Source organism: Lytechinus variegatus, chromosome 8 (genome assembly GCF_018143015.1).
Source record: "Lytechinus variegatus isolate NC3 chromosome 8, Lvar_3.0, whole genome shotgun sequence".
Lineage (NCBI taxonomy): Eukaryota > Metazoa > Echinodermata > Echinoidea > Temnopleuroida > Toxopneustidae > Lytechinus > Lytechinus variegatus.
In genome coordinates this window covers 5,720,915-5,745,221 of record NC_054747.1, presented here as the reverse complement: position 1 = coordinate 5,745,221, position 24,307 = coordinate 5,720,915, and the positions used below count along the sequence as shown (strand labels likewise).

The 24,307-nt window shown below is 35.8% G+C and overlaps 1 protein-coding gene across 3 annotated transcripts in view; it reads left to right on the top strand.

Moving 5' to 3' along the window:
• Positions 1 to 3,704: 3,704 nt before the first annotated feature.
• The window catches only part of LOC121419882 (transcriptional regulator ERG homolog), a 31,104-nt gene continuing 10,501 nt past the window's right edge, over positions 3,705 to 24,307 (top strand). The window contains exons 1-5 of one of the 3 annotated variants that reach the window (XM_041614347.1): positions 3,705 to 4,054; positions 5,779 to 5,853; positions 16,783 to 16,884; positions 21,750 to 21,797; positions 23,043 to 23,102. In XM_041614347.1, the coding sequence (XP_041470281.1) occupies positions 4,042 to 4,054; positions 5,779 to 5,853; positions 16,783 to 16,884; positions 21,750 to 21,797; positions 23,043 to 23,102 (298 nt within the window). In that variant the 5' untranslated portion in view covers positions 3,705 to 4,041. Of the gene's footprint in view, positions 4,055 to 4,508; positions 4,834 to 5,778; positions 5,854 to 16,782; positions 16,885 to 21,749; positions 21,798 to 23,042; positions 23,103 to 24,307 lie in introns of those variants that run through there. The other 2 variants (XM_041614345.1, XM_041614346.1) reach the window with 2 other exon arrangements.

Sequence of the window (24,307 nt, the reverse complement as noted above, 5' to 3'; positions counted from 1 at the left end):
CGCCACCGCTGAGCCCGCGGGCAATATTAGTCGGCTGGGCGCGATGCCCTTCGCGTGGAGCTATATTGCCATGTTAGATTGCTTGAAGAATCATAAATGCATCTTGACCAAACAAAGGGGGTGAAAAATCACTTTCGATCTCTTTGCCTACCAACCCCCCCCCCCCCTCTCCCTCCTCCCTCTCTCTATCTATCTATCTATCTATCTATCTATCTATCTTTCTATCTATTTATTCATCTGTCTGTCTGTCTATCTATCTATTTATCTATCTATCTATACATCTATCTATCTATCCATCTCTCTCTCTATCTATCTATCCATCCATCTATCTATCTATCTCTCTTCCTCTCTCACTTCCCTTCTATCTATCCCATTCTCCATTTCTTCATAATATCATTTCTCTCCCTCTCTTTTCGTCTCAGCCGTGTCATTCTTTCATTCTATCTGTCTTACCTTAACTCTTTTATTGTTCTGTTTACCTTTGTTAATCTTCCTCTTCCCCCGTTCCGATGTTCTCTCTCTCCCACATATATGTACCCCTCTCTATTGCTCCCTTCCTCCGTCTATCTTTTCTTCCAGCTCATTTATTTCATTTTTACTCCATCCCATGTTCCAAATATTCAACACAATTGCATAACAATCTCTCATTCATACATGTACCTTACGTACACACGCCCTCTAAACAATCACCGTTTCTTATTTCTTTTTATCTTCTCCTTCTTCTTCTTCTCTTCTTTTCCTTCTTCTTCTTCTCGGGCTCTCCCTCCCCCTCCTTACCCCTTCCCGCGTTTCTCCCTCTCTCTCTCATTCATGCTGGACATGATTGAAAGAGAATCACTTAGCTCGCAGGCAATTGTCTATCGTGTGTAAGTCCTCAACAAGTTGAATTAAATCTCCTCTAATTGCGAATATAGAGCTCCCCCCATTCCTTGCAGCGCTGCGTTTACTTATGAAAAGATAACAAAAATCGCATGTCAAGTCCCGCTCGTATTACACGGGGGTTCATTTTCCCCGTCCCCTCACATGATTTTCATGGCGGGAAAACAATGCCATAAATATGATCATATTGTCTCATTAAATATCGTCTGTCATTAGTGTTCAATGCCCTTTGCCCCTTTGATACTAAACATGAAGTAAGTTGCTTTTTGATAGCAGAGCTAATATATTTTTGTTTAATACCTAAATCAAAAGTAATAATGAACAGTAATCGTTGTCTCGAATCTTCTTGGAATTTGAATATTGTATTAGCATTAGGAAAAAGAGTTAATCCTTTATCCTTTTCATTTCTGATTTATATCAATAGGCTAAGAATGTTAAATAAGCTGTGCAAATTGAGTAATAATAATGGCAATAATGATGATGATGATGATAATAATAAATGATAATAGTAACAAGAGTAATAATAATTATAACAATAATAACAATATTAATAATGATAATAATGATAATAATAATAATGATAATAATAATACTAGTAATAAAACTTTAAAATGATATGTGAAGAAAGCACGCACTATAACTTAAAAAGGAACATATCATTAGCTCTTCAATACCTGATTAATGATTTCTGCTTTCCGGTGAAATTCATGTACAAAAGTCAACTGTCACAGACCCATTGCGGATAACATACTTTATGTAATCATTCTCGTTTCCAGCAATAGCAAGCAAATAAAACAATTGACCAGCTCATCATAAAGAATCTATAACAAATCAATAAATAAGTGACATAGTAAATTCGTTGTCAATTACTTTACAATGTCCCTTATCATTGCCAGATACTCATGATGAAAAATAAATCTTGTTTAATTCTACGGAGACGTGTGAATAGTTGCTTGACGCGTTGTCATAGAAACATCCGTATGTTGATGCGCTCTTTGGTGTTGATTTTACGAGTGGAGTGTTTAATGCGTTTTGTCTTCTCTCGCTCTCCTCGTTACGCGATGATAGGTGAGAGGATAAACACAAGCCTATTTAATAATATTGGTTGATTTACAGGTGATATCATTTTCGCCTGACACATAACGCATTGCTTAATATGGTAAATCATGATTCTAAACGCGATTATGTTACATGAAACATAACTGTTTCCTATGGATCAGTTTGATCAATTTTTCTATTCACAGGAAAAAAGAATTATTCTATTTTATTTGAAAGCTTCGTGTTGTAGTGGTTCTGACTCTTGTCTTGCAATTAGAAGGTCGTGTGTTCGAATCCCACCATATGGCCTAGGGTACTTTGGCAGGACGTCAATCTACTCTCCACCCAGGTAGGATGTGAAAGCCTATGTAATATGCCTATGAGTCTTGGAACTCTTGTTGGAATGCTCCCCAGGGAGTGGAGAAAGGATACATTACGTGCAGGCATGGCAGGATCCGATTACCGAGGTTATGATAATTACCATGTAAAGTTCTTAGCACTGTGTGTAGCTATCATTATAACTATTATGATTATTTTGTAGAAATCGAAAAAATAAGGTGCAGCTGTTCACTGTAAAAATATTGGTTAAAACTTTAACCAGCAAGAGGGTAATTATGTGTCCAACCGATTTGGGGCAGAATATTTTACCCAATGCAAGAAGCATATTGTCAATTAAGGTTTAAAAAAATCAACAATTAATTTAGATTGGGTAAAATTTTCATCACACTGGATTAATAAAAATTACCAAAAGAAATGCCCAGTGCTGGTTGGACACGTAATTACCCTCATGGAGCATTTTTACCCAATATTTTTTTAGAGTGTAGATTACAAAATCTTAGAACTCAGAATTTACAGGAGAGGAGGGGGGGGGGGGGGGTGAGAATTGCACAGGCTGGAAATATCTATACCGAGTTTCCCCTTGTCGTACTTACAAATACCAATTCATATCTACAAACACATTTAAAAAACGAAGATACATCTCAATTGCTCAAGAAAAGCGGTAGATATGATTCTGCTTGAGAATTGAGCAAAGAAATAAAGAATGTGGGTATCACGTGATTATTTGGAGAGCAACAAAGAGCAATGATATTGATAATGGCGGTTGACAGTCGAGAGAATGGAGAGAAAATCACTTTTTGCACGTGGGCTATGCTTCACGTTAAAATGAAATAAAGAGGAGAAAATTAATCTTCCCCTCACCACAGCTCATCTCTCTCACTCTCATTCTCTTTCCCTCTACCTCTCTCTCGCTCTCTATAGTCATTTTGAAGTCGAGATTTGGCACGAGCGTGCGATTTGCATAACAAAAGAGATCTAAACCCACTCCATAGTCTATTTTTACGTACGCGTGCGCGCTCAGCCAACGACGGGGATGGCTAATTATACCAACGTCATAAGCGTGTAAATGTGATGGGTTAAGACGAGAGAAATGCGCGCTTTATGAGTTTGGCGCGATCCGTGATTGGTCAAATCTCCTCATCAAAATTCATTCTCATAAGTCTTCCACTCCTACCTCCCCCTTTATTATTTCTCAAGAGCAGGGGAAAATAATAACCGTTTCTGGGTGGATGACCAATAGAAAGTTAAATGAAAGATGAAGGTATTTTTGAGGAGGTAAACATAGTTAACTTTGCCACGGTTGCTACCAGACACGGGGCATCATTACAGACAGTTGATATTATCTTTTGGTTTAAATAATCTAGGGTCTTCAAGTGTAGGTGGTAGCTGAGAGTCGGGGAAAGAGAAAGTGAGAGGTTAGATAAAAGGGATCTGTAATATACGTGCGTGTTGTGAATGAAGTTTGATTCATCTCTCTGTGTTCATTCAACGGGTCGGTCGGGTCGCTCATTTCTTAAAACTTCCTCTTCGTACATCCTCCGGATTTTGAGTTAACGAGCCAACGAGTAGAGATGTCAAGTACTGCATAGCTAGGTCTCCCTCATCATCAGACGAGTCGAATCATCTCCGCAGTCTGAATAATTAGCCCTCACCAACCGCTCATTTACTGTTCTTCCGGAGTTACTTGTCTCACGTTGTATTTTTCGTCCTTCATTCCTTTAATCAACGCGCGGTATTTTTTTTTTATTTTACGAGAGAGCCTATCTCTATCGGAGTGATTTCAGCATGTTTTTAACGGGTATGTATTTCCCTCTCTGTCTATTTTTACCCTCAATTTCACCCATTTCTGGTTTTCCCAATGCCTCTTTTTTCACGGAGCAAATGCCAGCGCAAATCAAAGGTTGTGAGCATAATTTTCTGCTCAGGAAAAATAGGGTATTTGCGAGTTTCCTCCACTAAATTGGTTTAGTTTATTCCCCTCTTCCTTTTTGCGGGAGGGTAATTTCCGTGATTGGGGGCCCCACCGTTTATCGCCGTTTCCTGCCCGAGCCCATTCCCGGGGACTCAACGGCGCAGGGCCGGAGAAGAGTGGAGTTCGGCGGAAGCCAGGAAGGAAATAGACCAAGTTCTTCATGCCCAAGTCAAGTGCTCGTCCGTTAGTCCCGTGTACAGTAATAATTATGTGGTCTTCAGGCATCTCTCTTTTACCCCATCCCCTTTTTCATTTTGCAAATCAACAACATGCCATCGCCATGACCGTAGTGACTTGTTATTTAGTTTTTTCACTTGCTTCCTTGGAATCTATATACTGTGGACTTTCTTTTAGGAACTCACCAACCGAATTTTTACTTGATTTCATGTGATGTATCTTTATCCTATTACGGTGTTAAAACGATTAACCGAAATCAAATTGTTGGTATTTCCCAAATGGAGACAACTGTTGCTCTTCTAGTATTCACTGTACAATTTTGAAGTTTATTTCAAGTAAACGACCTATGGGTGTATTTGATCTATTTGGAACAAGCTTGCCTCTTTATGATATACTTCGTAGCTGCCTTTGTAGTCATTGCGGGATTGGTAAAAATGTTTGAATTTATAATTTAATCTCGATGATCCCGAGTACATATGGATACCTATTAATGTACATATATAAATGTTCTGTTCAATTTCACACCTGTTTATAAATTAAGTAACATTCTCGTTACGTCAATCTCTTACGATATTGTTGGTGTGTGTTTGTCTCCTACAAGTCACAAGACTTTTCATCGTCTTTAAGAGAGAGAGAGAGAGAGAGTGAAGGTGAGAGAGAGAGAGAGAGAGAGAGAGAAGGTGACACATGGAGGATGTTATATCTGTTATTCGAAATATCTATTTATCAACATGTTTTTTTTTAGTTTCTTTGAAAATGCTAAACTTGAGCGATATACAAAACTAACTACTTTTTGTTTCTTTCCCATTAATAATATTTTTTTTCAATAAGACGACATTACTGAAAATTATGCAAACTTTTGAAAACTATAGTAAAACTAATATAAGCATATTATCTATTTGAATAACCATCATTTGGATTGTATCCAGGCTATATATGCATAAGAATGCATGATACTTTAAATTCCTTAAAAAATATATAGCTCATCGTCATGATAAAAAGGACTTATTATGATTATGCAAGATTCGAAGAGAATAATTCAACTTTTGTGGCGTTTTGACTGCATTTTCCCCATAACGATACCACTTTCTATTGTACATACATTTTATATGTTCGCAGATCCTGTATGGATAACATTGATCACAATTAAAATTGTTTACATTATAAAAGAAAACGTTTATCATGTTATCCTGTTTTATAAACGTTAACATGAACTATGTCAATTCTAGTCAAAGAAGGCAATACATTGATGTATTGTATTACTTGAAACAGTGTGATTGATTGGAACTTATACTAATACTTGAAGATTATTTATTGTAGTTACCAAGGAAACGTAACATTAAATGTATTTCAATATTTTCTTTAAAATCCAGAACCCTCATGTGATAGTTTGGTAAGGGGGAGACCCAACGCTTGGCCTACCACCGTACCATCGGCTGTATCAAAGGGTAAGTCATTGCACCCCTAGTAAATCTTTATTACCCTTCATTTACCCCTTACGTTGAATGTGATTCCTATTTGAGAGCGTTTCATACACTGGTCAGGAAACGATTTGGCGTGTAGGAAAATATTTGAACATTTTAATCATCATTGAAAAGGCCTGATAATTTGCAATATTGTTCAGAAAGTTTCCAAAAGTTCAAGTGAACCTTTCCTATGGTGTCCAATTTTCTCTTTCTTAAATAGATAGGAAAATTACTTTTTGGGGAAGACTATATATTTCAGTGTATATGCTTCTATTACATCTTCATAGTCATGAACATGCAGAAGGAGATCAACAACTATATTATTATATATTTGTATCTCACAGAAAAAGGCGCTATAATATAAATGATGAACTACTGTTATATCTTGAAGATTATCAGACAGCTGTGGTAGAATAAAACGCCATATTTTTGTTTAACCATTTTAGGGTTTGGATAAAACTTTATATTTGAAAGGCTTAAAAATATTTATATTTTTAAAGCAATACAGCTCTTTGCAAATCAATCAGAAAACAACATCCTTTGGAACATCCGATTAAAAGATAATTCAAAACTCTACATGGTGTAATCACATTTATATCCCCAAACCACTATTATCATGATTATATCTATAATGACGGGAACTAAACGTTCGTCAGAATAACTTCTTGGTACAATCAGGACATGACCCTCTGGCAACGAACAAACAAATATTCAGTTTCAATGACAATCGCAAAGAAGAATGAGATTTGTGAAGAGATTGCAATAAGAAACAGTTAAATGCAGGGGAAAGACGATTTTAATAATCGCTTCTTCTGAAAGCGCACTTGTTAGGTTTCTCACGCAGATTACAGCGGGGCATCAGCCCACTGGCTTTCAGTCAATGGTCCGTACAACACCGCAGCACGCGACCACATCTCCATGCGTTTTGTCCGCCGTCCGCCACCGAATTCATTCAGGAGCGATCGGCAACGCTCTCCTTGGCTCAGGTGCGTGTGGGGCGTCTAAAACACAACGTGCTTTGCGAGAGAGAATGGGAAAGAAAACGAGAAATTGCGAAAATGAGGAAAAGAAGAGTTGAAATGGAGCGATCGCATTTGCAAACAAAATTCTTAATTAAGCAGTTTTATTCCATCCTTTTATAAGAATATAATATAAATATTCCTCATATTTCTCAGGTTGACATCAAATTTCTACCTCTACCCAGACATAGCACATCACGCTTCTGATCGTATTCTCTGTCTCTCTCTCTTCTTTTTCCTCTCTCAACAATACAATAAAGAATACACTCAAGCATAATAATATCGCTATGGTCGTGATTTTTGCTGCACCCAATTACTGTCATTCCCCGCTCGTGATCATGGCGTAATTGTGTACAAAGCAATAAGCTCATGGAGATAAGCAAACACTGATTTCCCAGTTAATTTTGTCCCCTTTTTATTAGCGACCTGAGAAAATCGGCTCGCTATCTCATTTGTCATCAAGCGACAAGCCACAAGTCTTTAATTTAATACTGAACGAATTGCTTGGTAGCTATGATCAGATATGCATGCTATTGGCTATGTGTGTCTTGCTGATGTACTGCTCTATGTTTTGGGGGGATACATACATACATATTTGAATATCCAAGAGAGAAAGAGTGAGATAAACTTTGAGACTTTAAAAAGCATCAGTTTTGGTTTTCCCTTTCCCATGTAAAGTGTAATTGCATGATGTAATGCATGTATAAAATAACTGGTAGTAAACAAAAATGATTATTGAGCTTACGATTTTACGAAAGTACATTATAATTCCCCCGCCCTTTCTTCTCACATTCATACACACACTGTAAAGACTGTGGTGTTAAAACTTACACCAATTGGTGTTAATAGAGGACCACACCCTGAGGTGTTAAAATAAGACCCTAGATATGGAACATAACACCAAAAGAGTGTCAATGTAACAACCATATGTGTTGTAATAACACCTATAGGTGTAAAACTAACACCACCACTTTAACACCGGTGTAAAATAACTGGTGTGGTCCTCTATGTACACCGGTCAACACCGCAGTTTTTGCTGTGCATGACCATCAATAATGTCACATTTCATATTCCAATAAACAAAACTGATGAAGAAATTATTGAAAATATTATTCGTTTTATTTTTTTTAATAAATATATATGAAAATGAGTAGTAATATATATATATTATACAGACATCAAATTGTATACATTCAGTTCTTAATCGTTGCAGCATGCCCAATTAAAATAATTATCAATTCGGCAATACTGATATACCTTCCTTGGTGTCATATTGAAGCATAGAGGTCTGTTCAGCTCCATGGTTCATCGTAACACCCAAAATTGTTTATTGTATACTTTCAATTCTTAAGCGTTGCAGCATGCCCAATTAAAATAATTATTAACACACCTTAAATGAACTTGTATTTCCACTTGACACTAAAGCGGGTTGATCAAATCGAAATTTCATAAAGTGTTCGCTTATTACACAAGGTTTGCGTGTAATATAAAGAGGTACGCTCAACATTTTCAACTACAAAAAAGGTTCCAATTGACTTAATAAATTGTACAATTTATATCAAAGAGCCAAGATCTTGTTATTGTTTGTTAAAACGTTTGGAATGGCTAAACTAGTCTTCTTTCTCAATATAAAGATGAAACTATAGAATATCAACCCATCTTGATCATTCCCAAGTCCTTACTACTCCCAGTGGTATTAATATTTTTCTACTGAAACACTACTAAATTATGATAAGCCGTTAACTACTTCAAATCGTAGTTCCTGATCAACCCCTATTGATTACTGAAATGGCATGCGCTCATTTAAAATGTATCATCTCTGAATTGCAAGCCGTTTGTCCTCTAAATATTGCGATCATTAAAATGAATGAACACGAACCCCCAAGCATGAAAACACGTTACAGTCTTGGGTATCAATAGAAATACATGTTATCTTCCAAAGGCGATACGATTATTACTCCATTCGACACGGCAATGATAACGTTAACCCCAACATACGATTGAAATAACTATCGAGTGAATAGGTCCCATACACAACGTCTAGCTTTGGCTTACGAAATTAAAGTATTTACACGTGCATATTGGCGCAAGAGCTATTTAACGAAACATATCAATAACTAATAATAATGAAGCAATTTTTCGATTGAATTTCAAATTACTTATAACTTTTGAAACCTAGTATGTGCATTATTGAAATTTTAGTGAGGTCCTTTGACCACAGGAAAGCCTGCCTGATTAGCAAAAAAATAATGTACCGATTAGTTTGACACGAGATACATAATTTAGTTATTGTAATTTATCAGGAAGGATTATTATAATCAATTGTTTTATTTCAATATTATTTTGAATCTCCATGTATTTACACAATATATTTGATTGAAGATTAGCAAATAGCCCTACGCAGTGAGAAAATACTTGAAAGATAAAATTTCCAGACAATTTTAGTGAAAGAAAACCGAATCCAACATTTTTCATCTTTGTATCCAAATTGGACATACATCATCATTTTTTTTATTATTCCTTTTTTCAGACTGGTGGGGTAATTTCAAAAGGTTTATGTTGATTGCCCTTGTAGTTTTTGTTGCTTTGGTAATGTGTGTATTGTAAATTGACATGTTTCCATTTCCAAAAATCTGCCTGTGAATATCTGCATTATTTTATTAATGCCTGTGATGTGATAATATGAAGTAAAGTGCGAGTATGGATTTACCTTTGACAAAATACCCTTTTCAATGCATAACACACCTTCCCCCAATAATGTTAAAATCCAAAGAATACAATCATACTTAGCTTAAAGTCTTTAATAATATTTTTCGGTCATACAGTACTAAAGTTTAGCCTTATACTTAAAAAAGTAATATAAAAAAAATGTCGGTGATGTACATTACTCCCCTTGCAAATAAACATGGTAACATAAACATGGAAATTGACTCCAGGCAAGGTATTATTGCAGTTCTCACGAGGATTTAAACCTCGATTATTTTCATTAGGCACTTATCAATATGACATTGGATGTATTAATGCCTTTATTACTTCCCAAACTCATCGAGACCCAATGTCAAATGTAGATAGATGATACGCTGTAATTACATCGCCAATCATCGCTGTTGTGATGGTATCAAAATGGCGTCCTCGCATACCTGGTAAAAAATATTAGCTGTATCTACATGCATTATGGTATACATATTTACCTCTAGTCAAATCAAAGTGATTTATATGTAAGTTCTTCGTTTTTTTCTTATAATTATTTCTTTAAGCACCGTCACTATGCACATTTAATGTCGACAGCTTTTGATTCATATATATATATTGGTTTAATAAATATGAATTAAAACGTTGATTTGAGGTTAAAGGGATTAATAGAGGGTATATCAAGTTGTTGGACAGGGCACTCTGATTATGTTTAAACTCTTCAGATTGTATTGTTTATTGCATTTCACTAAATCTATTATTCAAATAAGAAGATATGTAAATACTAAACTCTCACTTTTTACTACGGTCTCTACTTAATGCCCCCGTCCCCTTTCTCACCCCGTACCCTCTCTTTCATTATCCCTTTTCTGCCGTCATTGTGTATGCATATACCTTCCCAGTTTATTCTTCTCCCCCATCTTCTCTTCAATTTCCTCCTTCCCTTCATCTATTTATCATTTCAACCTCCTGAAAGGGCATCATTGTCTCTTTCTGACAAGCATTCACGATCGATTATGAGGCAAATATGACCCGTTTCGAATATCTAACGACCTCTAACTCGTACGCTGTTTAGTAATGTTGATAGTTCTTGACAATGCCTGAGTCATAGTAAATACTATCGGCACGATTTCGATCCATACTCTTTCTCCCGCCGACAAAAGGATTTTTGTTTTTAACAATATCTCTCAGATGTGTTAGGAATTATGATATTCTGATTTTGATTTTTTTACATTATTAGAAAAACCAGCCTACAAAGCACCAAGAAGTGTTTAAATAAGTGTACATTATACTGAACAGTGTATTCCAAATTTGCGCAATTGTACTGCATTCGAGCTTTGGCGATGAGGATCACATTACTGCTACTACTACAACAACTGCTACTTCTAACACTACTGCGACTTCTGCGACCACTGCTTATACTACTTCTATTTCTACTCCTGCTACTACCACTACTTATACTATTACTGTACTACTACTACTACTACTACTACTACTACTACTACTACTACTACTGCTACTACTACTACATCATCATCACCATCATCATCATCATTATCATCACCATCATCACCATCATCATCATCATCACCATCATCATCATCATCATCATCGTCATCATCATCATCAACATCATCATCGTCATCATAACCATTAATTCAGCCACATCAATCCCATCGTCATATTTTTTTCCCTTTCCCTCCCCTCTCGTCACCTTCACCCCTAGAACCCCCCCCCCCCTCCCTCACCCTCTTACCCCCTATCATCCTAGCAAGCCGACATCTCTGGACTGTCACGAGATAGCTCTCTCTTGCTCAAGTTGACAAAATATTATCTTAGCAAATGGCCGTGTTTAGCATCTTGCTCGGATTCCCTGACGTGCAATCTTGCCCGACTCGAGAGATAATATGGCTAGAATTGTGACTACTAACCCTCTCCATCCAATCTCTCCTGAATCATATCACTCACTTAATGTTTTATTCACAATGCATGTTCGACCCGTCTTAAACTTCATCCCCTATGCATACTGAACAGTCTCACTGAGAATGTATATAGCGATGTCGTGCTAATTGAATGTAAATGGGAGGTCTTTGGGTGCTATGAGCATCTCATTGCGTAATACTTGAGGCTTACTAAATTCTCCCCACCCGCTCTCCTCTGATTTTCTTCCTCTCTATTAAGATATTCAAAAATATTCATTTGTATTGTACTCTCTTCCCCTGTGATATTTTCTATCCAAAATCTTATTTCATGGCCCATTTCATTATATAACGCATGTTGATACTCCCAATCCATAAAGTGTGTCTCTCTTTCTCCTTCTTATCATTCTATGCTTATCTTTTTTTATTTTGTTCGTTTTTTCTTTCTCTCTCCATCTATACATCATCATCTTTTATTCTTTAATTATGAAATAGCATATCACTCACACTCTTTTATCTCATCACCGAATAATACCATCTAGTTTACAGTATTCTCATACCTTAACCTTTCTTATCTTGAATTTTATCTTCATAAATATATTCCAAATGAACACCAAATGATGTTATTATTTCTAAAATTTTGACTTCACAGATTCACTTCTGCAGTTATCATTGATGGTAATTCCGTAAAAAAACTCGCATGTTGCTTATATTTTGATTTCTTTCATAATCATTTTGTGTATACCCAATAATTACCCCCTTGATCTTATCAATAGAATATATTTCAAGCCATCACCTTCAGTTGGCAATCCAGTGAAAATTAATGTAAAAAGGAGATGATGACAAGTCATCTGCATGTTAACAGTGTAATAGTCATTCGATCATTATTATAATAATAAGGTTGCATAGGAGTCTCCCATTCCCCTAACCCGTCTCGGCATAAAGAGCTAATGGCTATTATTCATAAACATTAATTTGATGCCGTTAAGTGTGACGGCGGGTCAAATTCCCTTTCCCCCTTGAGCGAAAAATGATCGAGAATGCTTAGTACTTAACGCTATCTCCGCATCGGGGCATAACTCTTTCCCGCCAAAATAAGCTGTTTATAATTATTCAATTATCTCAGGATTGGACAGCAGGGAGATGAAATATAATACTATAGTTTTTATAAACATAAACATCAGTTCTTTTAGTCACGTGATCTACGGTAGATGTAGAAGAATTCTTGCACCAATCGGGATATCCGTATTATGTAAAGTTCATTTAATTTGCACTATGATATTTGGTATTTTTAAATTGATTTGTTTGGCATATTATTGTGTACTCATTATGTCGTTGATGTATGTGCGCGCGTTTGTGTGCGTGCGAGGCTCTGTGTGAGTATGCCGTGTAATCCTTATCTACGTTCTAAACAAGGATAATACTAGAGACCTATATGCTTAACCGTTATAACTGATACATTATCAAAACATAAGTGGAGTAATTCAAGATATTAAGAAATAAACCCACACTCTCAGAAAATATTTTAACCAATCTACCGGGTTGGTTAAATTAATTTTGAGCGTACCGACTGTTGGATAAGAAAATATTGATTCGTTTTACCATGGAGCTATATAACATGGTTTTACATGTAATTTTCTTTTAATATACAGTTGGTAGGTTCATTATTATGTTAACTAAATATTGTTTTGAGAGCGTATAGGAATATTATTGCGTTATCTTGTTTAGACACGAAAGGCTAAAGTAGTACATTTGATAATAAAACTATGAATATTAATTTAGTTCATTAATTTAATACATACTTTTTGATGTGTATTCGATTCATTATTTCAACACAAGTCTTTAAACTTGACAGGATAAGGACTTGGGTCTTGTACTATGGTTATATCTCATTTCGTATCATGGTATACTCGAACGTCAACGTGAAAATCACGGATTGACAAAGAGCGCCAAAATCAATGCCAGCTAATAATATGCAGTGCAAAGCCGGCTCTTGACTCTTTTATCCGTCTACTAATATAGCTCCACACGGGGGAAACCGGGCGAGAGAATCTCCCCGCCGTTGACAATGAATGAGAATTAAGACATCAGATATTCGGGGGATTCCAACTTTTTCAGGAGGCGCAAATTAGCATTGAAATGCTATTCCGATCACGAACGTTCGTATCCGGGCGTTTAAATGGAGACATCACTCATCCTGCTCGAGCTAGTATAAAAGCACCTGGTCAATATTGAGATTTTGTGGGTTTTGCTGGTGAGCTTTAAAGGCACACTGTCGCTCTCAGGAGAAGTCTAAATTATCATGCCCGTGTAATGTGTGCTGAGTTAAACTTCGTTGGTTTTGCTGATGGGCTGTAAAGGTACATTCCCGCTTTCAGAAGAGCGATGCTCCATAATTATGCACGTAATTCGAATGCAGACTGTGTGGATGCATTGATTGAACATTTTCATGAAGTACATTTCTCATCTGCTTTTCGTTGAAATATGGATTTTGAGTAGCATAACAATTCTTTATTAAAATAAGTGTGGCAAAGAGTCAGTGTTGGTGGGCCACAAGTATAAAGATTGGACACTTGCAAATAAAAAAAAAGTAAGATATCATAATAGATCTTCATTGTGCCTTTCACTTTCCTATAAGTGGACACCTTTACAGTATTGTCATTGACGAGACCTTAAATTAATGAATATACATGCTATGCTCGAACGCACAAACTCAAGAATATGTCATATGCACTATAGACGGAAACCCCTTGCTAGCTGCTTTTCTTTGAATCCGTCGTGGCTTTTTGCTATAACGCTATGGTTGAATACACGCCGAAATATTTTTTTTTGGTGGAAATAGACTCATATCATGTAGCCCAGGGTGAAATAAAAGATCTCTGATACACGACGAATCGTATCCACTGGATATGGGAACCTTAACAAGCTAGATAGGACCGAATGCCAAGGTTAATACGGTAGAATCCAGTATTTCATTAAATAGATAATGGCTTGATTATCCCTGCCTGGATCGGAGCTCAACAGTTGCTCCCCGCGCCGGTGGATTTAGCCGTATCTTTCACTGATTCCTGTAAGTTATGGTATATAGCGCCCGTCTGCGCTATGAAGGAATAAACACTTGAGCCAAAACCCATGGACATAAGTATAATGGATGTATGGACTTAATGATCAATTTGGAAAGCTTGCTAAGGTACCTGCTCATGATGGCCATTTTGAAGGATTTAATTGACCGATTGATTAATCAAAAGGAACCGAGAATTAATCAAATCTCTTTGTCCTTTCAGAGGGTATAAATTAATGATTATTATCTGAGTTGACTTGCGATTGTGAACGGTATATGCTCTTAATCAAAACATGGTTTCATTCTTGAACTATGTGCACTCTGCAATCTACCTAGTATGTAGAAATGTTTAGACATATCAACGGTACAAGTGTATAAGCAAACGTGTAATTATTCTACCCCTATTCCATTATTATTTGCGACTATTTTTTTTTACTTATTCCGTTTGGTCTTAATTTTCGTTTACTACTTTAATATAGATAAAATATGGCTTCGTGCTATTTGCTTTTCTACTCATGTATTCATTTTAGTATAAAACCAATTGTACACATGCTAAGGCATTATAGAGACAAAGTGGAAAAAAGACATGGCAAAGAGAACGAAAAAATAATATTCACCGCTCTATTTCAGATATCTAACACCATGCATGCACCAATACTAAAGCAGACTTTGACGGGAAGGGGGGGGGGTACAGAAGATCATCTAAATTTCTGCGTGTATTTGATTAAGCGCTCCGTTCATCCACCTTTGCTATCTAACTCAGATCTCAGTATCTAACATTTCATCTCTGTTACACTAACCGCGAGGACGTATTAAGCTTGGATATTATGGACACAGATTTTGTTCATTTGTTAAACTAAGCTTATTCTGTGATACAGGGCGAGGGATGTTAATCCCAACACTGGTGTGTATAACAACCACCCCCCCCAAAAAAAAAACATTACATAATTAAACATGAATACAAAATACTAAAATATGTTCATGAATAATTTAATTTTCGTTTAAAAATAAGAAGTACTAAATATTTATAGTCTTGAATTATAGTCTTTAAAAAATGAAATCAATCATTTTCAACTATTGAGGATCGATGAATGTGAAAAGTTGTCAACATCAGGTGATCCCAAATTATAAGATATTTGGAAATTGATTTAAGATTTGGGGTACAACGTCAATAAGCAGACAGATGTCGCATTAATTATGTTTATACTTTTAACATTAAGTTTCATGTCATTCCGTTGAGTGAGAGAGAAAGATTGCTTCACAGCCTTGTTGACTTCATACGAAATAAATCACATATAAAAACGAATCTTCTTCCAAGAGATGCTTTCCAACCCTCTTGTTTTAATTTCATTTTCTTCTCAACGATGCGATCAATAAAAGAGGCGAGGAAGATATTGCAAGAGTATAAAACAGCTTCCGTCAATTTTCATATGTCTCCCGAGCGAAATGAGTATTTTATCTCTCTCTCGTCAGACCAACCGACCTGTAAAACTCTCTGGCATGCGACATGCTGTTTTCATAGATTCTCTCATCATTTTGCTGTTATAATTCCTGAGGGACGAGACTCGGTTGATACGGGCGAGGATAATGTCTTCTTGATTAAATCACTGGCTTTATTAGGCTTTGTATTTACACTTCGCCTCGTCGCTTAACGGTACTGTGGTTAACATATATCCTCGGTACCCCAAGGGCTTATGAATTCTTCTATTGACGAATATACAGCGTTTTCTACTGACACAATTGTTTATAAGTGGGACCGTAGGTCTTCTAATGGCAAGGTTGTTTCTATACATTGCAATTGAAATGGCTTGAAGATTCTTTTCAATTTCCAGAGTCCGTATTCATTTGAGAATTGAACAGATCGTTTTCTCAAATAATACGCATAAAAATTAACAATTCCTGAAAAAAGCTTAACGTATTTTACTTGATACTATTGGACTTGTCCATGATACATTAAAGCAATTCTGTTCAAAGCATTATATATGTGACATCTGCCTACTGCCTTATAAAGGTCAAGTTTTATTAAGGTATGTTCGTTAAGGTGACTTTAAATGTCTTCTTAAAACCTGCTCAACCATTTTCAAATTATTTTTTATGAAGATCTTCGCACACTCTCTATTCAGTTGTGAAATTAAAAGAAAAAGGCTCACAAAATGTATCGTCACCCAAATTCGTATCAAACATTTTTATTTTATTTTCCTCTTTATATCCAATTTTACAGGGTATACACAAACATCACCTACCTTGCCTAAACCAGGAATTGATTCATCAGCAACACAAATCAGACCAGGAGGTAGACCCGCTTATGGGGGCAGTGAATTTGGTAAGACCGATCAAGACATGTTTGTTTTCAATTTTAGAGAAAAATCTCATTTGCATTTGTCGAAAATAGCATCATCAGTATGGAACCATAATGTACAGCATTCGTCGGAATTACAACTGCTATTATTTTCATCGATATTATCATATTCATTATTCAAATTATTATCAATATTATTATTGCTATTATTCCTATTACTATATATCAAGCAGCAAACATACTACAACAGAATCACAATATTACAAAGTATACCCATGATGACATAATATACGTGAAAATGGATGTTAATGTTAGTTTAAAAAAATGTTGACGGATAGAGGAATAGAAAAAAGGGTAACATTAAGGGAAATTTGTCCCCTACAGAATACCGTAAAAGGTGAATGAAAATATGTCGGATATTATAATAATAATAAATATTGTTATTATGATATTATAATCACACACAGGCTTTATATATTTGTGGTGTTGAGTTTTAAGCACTAAAAGAATAACGAATATACAGTGGGCAACTCCTTTAAATAAGATCAAATCATCGCGTTAGTGCTAAAGCACCAGAGTGAATTACAACGTATTGCTAACTCTGTGTTCTCAGCTAAACATAACGAAAATTATTTAAAGACAAAGGGTTGCCAATTTTGTACTGTTATGAACAAGTGATCACGAATTGACCTGTCAGTTTGCGACCGGAGGGAGTGAGTTAAAGGCAGAGAGAGAGAGGGAGGGAGGGAGAGAACGGGGGATTAATACGTAGCCTTTTAATCACACGGAAACGGGCTTTAATTAAAGTCAACTGTCTCGTTCCGAGCTTTGTTAGTACATGCAGGTGGTTTCTGGTTGGTATATTGTCTTGACTCTCATGCATTAACAGGGGGATTAAAAAGAATGTACCCACTGCCAAAATCAATTTATAAATAAATCTACTCCCCCTTTCTTTCTGTTTCTCTCTCTCTTTCCATCCCATTCCCTCTCATCCCACATTGTCTGTCTCTCTCTCTTTATCGGTCTCTTCCTTTTCTCTCCTTTCTCCCCAGTTTCCCCATCTATCTATTGAATGATGCGATTTGATTTAGTCCTTCCCACCTTTAAAAAATGATGGTCAATTATGTTTATTAATAACTTATTAAGACAAATATAATTAGTCATGAATAATGTGTGTCCCATACCTATACAAATACCTGACTTCCTCTAAAAACATCTATAAAAACGTCAGACTTTCAGATAGAAGCACAGCGATATACATATATAATACTTTAAATTTAACATAAAAATATCTCAACTTTTGACATAATTTGTAAATATGATTCAAATATGATTCAATATAAAGATACGCAAGAATTTATAGCAGGCGACTTATGTACAATGAGGAAAACACACGTGGTGACTAAATGCATGGTGAATAAAGTACATTGCTTGTAACAAAATTATTGAAAATCACTTAACCATTAACTGTTGGCTTAATATTTCGATCGATATATGGGTACCAGCCATAATAATATATACATATGACAGAGTGAACTTACACCATTTTCATATCTACCCTAGATGAGGAATAAAGTTTGAAAAAAAAAATGAATTAGATGATGTGTTAATGAATAGTGCGAAAGAGAAATTGGAAGTAGCTTGCATATCTTCCGATCTATTTCATTTTGGAATGCATATTCATTTAATGAGGGAATATTGTCAATATTGCGTGACTTAATTCAAAGCAGAACCTACAATAGAAGTAACAACTGTGTGTTTGGATTGAAAAAAAATAAAAGCGGAAGACAGGAGAATGGGATTGATACAATGTTTTTGGAGTTTGGGAATGTAACAGGAAAAGTTTGTAAGTGTTAGTGTACTGATGTGTTGGGGCCTGGACATGGTCGAGGCAAGTTGATTATACAGCTAGCTATATCGGTTTATACACTGGCGGATATATACGATCACATTGTCGGAATGCCGGGTCGCTGTTATTATCTTTTCTCCCCTGCCAGCGCAATGCGACGTTTTCTCTATTCACAAAAACACCTGCTCGGGAAATGAAGCAAAAAACAAGAACAAGGGTCTTTTGACAGATCCATAGCCGTTAGGATCCGTGATCATATTCAGTTTTTCTTTCATCCGTCTCTCCTTCGCCTCCCCTCCTAGCTATATACTCGACGATGCAGCGAGCGAGAAAGAAGTTGAAGGGGAGGGGGTTGAATAGCAGGAGAACATAGCACAACAGGGGTATTCCAGCAGCGTTTGGTGGAGTCACTGCAGCTATAAAGCGCTTTTCTGGTTTGGCGATCGATAACTAAATCTTTTTGCCGTTGTCAGCAGGCATTATCTCTCGCGTTTGTCCATGCGATTAAGGGACGGAGACAGCGGGCAAAAAGAAAGGGCACGCGAAGGAGAGATAGATGGAAAAGGTTACACAAACCGGCGATGGAGAAAGAACGAAAAGGTGATAAAGAGTAGAATGGGAGAGAAAGCGAAAGGGGGACGAGTTAGAAGAAGGTGCATAAGAAGAAAGGAGAATAAATTAAAAAAAAAACAGAAACGGGATGAGAGTGGGGAGAAGGATAATAAGGCAAGGAAGAGGTGAGAAAAGGTGACTTGCGTAGAAGTATAGAGATAAAACAGACTAGAAAAGTAATAGAATTAATATGAAATCTTACTGAAATGACGAATAAAATTATTATAAAACATACATTAGAAGAATGGCTAAAAATAGAGAATGAATACAAGTGATAAAGAAACACACACACTCTCACATAGAAACAAACGGAGAGAAAGAGGATGGAGAGAGAGAGAGAAAGAGAGAGGGGTGGGGAAGAGGAGTGAGGGAAGGAAGGAACATGAATGCATTTATGATCACAATCTCTAACATCTCTTCTTACTTTTTTCCTGGCTTTTTTTTGTCGATGATCATTCTCCATTGTTGAGCTCTAAATTGTCCCTCCGCCACGCTTGTGGAGTAATTAGCCCTCGTCGATTTTTATTAAGGAACTAGAACTTAGTCACCTCGGTAAGCCAGCCGGCACGAACCAATCAAATGCCGCTATTCACGGCTCTTCCATTCAACCATTTCAGAAAGAAAACACACCGGTGGTCGCTTCAGAATATGCCCCTTTCTCCTTGTTTTGGGAACATGGTAAAAATCAATTTTGATACTAAAAGAAGAGGTTACAAAATAAATCAGATGGGCTGTGGCTGACACCTTAATAATAACCCTCTTGTGATTACTATTGGAGTAAGAAGAGTAAAATATTATATCCTTCTTCCTTTTATCTCATGTTCTTGTTCTCTCTCACTATATGCCCCTCTCTATTTCTTTTCTTCCTTTATTTCTTGATCACTCTATATCACTCTGTATGTCCCCGTCCCTCTCTGTCCCCATACAACTTTTTGTTTCGATCTCTCTCTCTCCCTCTTTCTCACCCTCTCTCTATATCTATCTCGTTTTCTTTTTCCTTTTCCTTCCTTTCCATTTTCCATTATTCTGCTCGGGTTTTTTTTATAGATAATATGCATGTTGATTGAGATTATAAGCTTTTTATACCTCTATACAGTTTTACTCAAAAGTTTTTAAACCCCACCACATTAATGCACTCCTTCGTGTTGAGTGTTGAATGTAGACAACAACACTACAATGTTTGGCGAGCCCAGCGAAGTAAACTTTATTGAATGTCATATTTTAGCACCTATTTTCACAACTAAATATCTAATACATGTCAGAACTCGAATGCTTTAAGTATGTTCATTTTTATGGTTGGTTTCGCTGGTTTTTGAGCACCACGGTATAGAAGCATGGTTGAACATAAATGACGCATTAGCCACCAGAGAATTAATGAGCAATGGATTTAAGACGGAAAAAGTGGGTGTTTAAAAGCCCTGAAACGACCAATTTTGGTCACAACTGTTATCATTCAACCACTGTTATCTAAAACGAATGGTTTCTGGATTAATTAATGAGGCAATCATGTGCAAGGGTTTAGGTACAAGATTATATCTCGATCTTCTTCACCACTTGAATCCGATTAAATAATAATAGAGGATAGAGCAAGTAGGATGTCAGATCAAAGAATGCTCTTTAATAGAAGAAAGCCCAATTACTAAACATCCTGAGGAATAAAGTATGGTAGTTGTGCCGATCAAATAAAGAGGAGTTTTATTGTTTTTGCTTTAATTTAACCATGTTAATGATTATCTTGATTGCACTTGTCATATAAAAATGGTTTAATGGTCATTACAATAATTAGTTTTACGTCTCGTATATTTAATTCTTATGTGTAATGCTTCAAGATGTACGTGAAACTTTATGAAAAGACCTCGTGTCGTATGTCACGTATATACAGCGGTGTTTTGACAAGCAGCTCCCCCCCCCCCCCACTTTCTTATTTGAGGTTAGGATGATGTTAAGCTTGCTTATTTTTTGTGAGCATCAATTCACTAAACAACGACATTATCGTCGGTACATCCCAGCTCAAATTGAGATTAATACTCATAATCAAAGCGCATACGATCAAAGGCCAAAGTCCTTAAAAATGAAATCACTACCATCAAACAGTGACATTTGCCGGTAGAGAGCACCGCCACTGGATAAGCGTCTGTGATTGCAAACACACACACTCTCTCACACACATATCGTACACATACACACACTCACAGCACGCCAAAATCTGTACTACTGGCGACGGGTACATGAGAGCATTGGCGTGATTATCGTGTTTTGTCTGTGGCGCCGTGATCCCCTGCCCACCGTGGGGTAATACCAATTGGTTTCTGCACCCCTATTCATGTACCGCTGCCATCATAACTCCGTACCCCTGACTCCGCAAAGACTCTCATCATGGTATCTGTGATCAGCCCTCGCCATTCTTTTCTCTCTACTCCAAACACAGATCCTTACCAAGTATTCGGGCACACAAGCAGGACACTTGCTAACCCGGGTAAGTTCACCTTGTTTCTTCATTCTATTTTTAGCCCCCCCCCAAAAAAAAAAAACAGCAAAAATGTTATAATCGCCCATTAATACAGAGCAAATAAATTCACATACTTCAATTTTCGGAAGGTGGGGATCAGGTCACATGTTGAGAGCATACTGTAATGACTGTAATAACCTGACTTACAAGTTTTACACATATTTCATTATCGTGAGTTCATTAGTTTGTAAAATTATAACATCCTAAATGATAAGTGTCAATAAATGTATTATATATTGCTACATCATATTTGTACACATGATTTTGTTTGAGCATGGGGTTGCATGACGTTTCATGAAATACATGTGTATCCATTTTAATAGCATTTAATCTGAACCTATGTTAAGAGTTTTGTTTCTTATCATGAATTTCCTCCTATTTTCTATCTATGTATTCCATCGATCCAACATTTCTTTTACATTTTTTGATTTCATAACATTCATCTATTTTATGGTATTACTTAAGTTGACATCAGTTTTGTTCGCCTGACTCATAAAGATACAACATGAAATATATGAAGTCAAATTTTATGATAGAGTGTACAAAATTCGGTATTTTCATAAAATTGTGGGCTAATAAGATAATAGCCTCTAATATACTGACAGAACTTTGTGTTATACACTAAAATGTCTACATATTTAAATAGAAAAGCATTTGATGTAAATAATAAATTCCCTCTGCACTACATTATTATCATAAACAACATGATGAAAATAACTATGCGCCATGCAATATTGCATAAACTCTGGTAGCTTGTCTGTTCATAGTTGCCATGGTGAAAGTTTTATTTTTTAACTTGCAATATAAATCAAGGACTCAAAGTCACGCGTGACTTTCACGTTAATATTTATTAGTACAAAGTTTAACGCGACTTCCTCGGTATTTACCAATAATATTGTTTTTAACAATAATTAAACCCTATTAAATCAATAAAATATGTGTGTCGTTTATACCATTTTAGGTATAATAACAATGATAACCACCCAGCATTGTACATGTATAGACCATGCATCTTCATTTTATTTCATCCATCCATTTCATTTATATAGATTTACATAATCTATTAAACTGGTAATGTTTACGAGCCATCCAAACTTTGATTTCACGTTTGTTTTAAAAATCATGAGCTAAACATTTCGGCATTGCAACACAGCCACCACTATTATTCTACCATACTTATCGTACCTTTTTATCATTTTCTTTCTCTGCCAGTAATACCAAGCGATTGGCAAAATCTTCAATCCGTGATTTTAGCTCTCAGACATAACAAAGGTACGATATCTATTTGAAATCTTCAATACACTGTTGCCAAATAAGTTGCAAAACATATACCCACCCACTTTCTTCAAATGATGGTAGCATAATCTTCATGACCACATAATGTATTTATATGTAAATATATTATGAGGACATGCAAACTCTGTTCAGATCTATCGCTGTAACTTACAGTTGTCTGAAAATTGAGTATACCAACTTCATGGCAACAGTGTAAAAAAAAGAAGAAGTGCATTTGTCTTGCTAATAAATGAGCTTGTTATAATCAGTTAAATAGTGAAACAAAGCATTTTGAACAACCAAAATAGATTAATGAATGAAAATTAATTGCTACGAGTATTTAAAAAAGGATAATGGAATTTGGAATGATTTTGCATGGATCTAATGTAGCGAAATGAATTGTGACGTTTTTTTAATAATGTTTTTAGTATTCTGTACAAGTAGTTAAAGTGCATTGAAATATAGTTTGAAACAATTATGTTTTGTATGTGCATGATTGTCTTGTTGTAGTTGTCTCGTAGTGCATTTGTGAATTTTACAAATACCCATTAAAGTATTCAGTTTTAAAGCCCAATATTCAATACAGTAACCGTATTCCCCTACACACTGAATAAAAAAGGCATTGAAAAAAAAAATTACTATAATTATTGTACACTTTCAATATTTTTTTTACTTATTTTTTCTAGGTTATTAGGTTTCTGATAAAATGAAGTATAAAAGAATAAGCCTCCTGACTTTGTATATTAATAGCTGAATAAAACAAAACAAAAAATTAATATCTATAATAGATTGTGAAAGAAAATCATATATATAATCAATCGATAATTCCTCTAACTGAACGAACGGACAATTTGAAATCAACGGGGCAATAAACAGGTACTCATCTTTCGTCCTGCTCAATATTTTACTATCAAATACAATATCTCTTCATATCTATTCTTGATGATTCCCGAAATTCCGTCACTCTAATATGCTGTTGGCGATGTTTGCCATTATAAAGAGATGCTAATACAACCTTTAATATTTCTGTCTGTTGTTAATGGGGAAGAAGTATTCGTCATTTATGAAGCTATTAAGGGTGCATTTTCATACCACCATTTAGTTGATTGAGCTAAAACACTCCCTATGAAATATATTTCTTGTTCATCATTTGGTAAAAAGGGTCTAGATCTAGCAATCAGAGTATAAAGCCTGCTATCGGA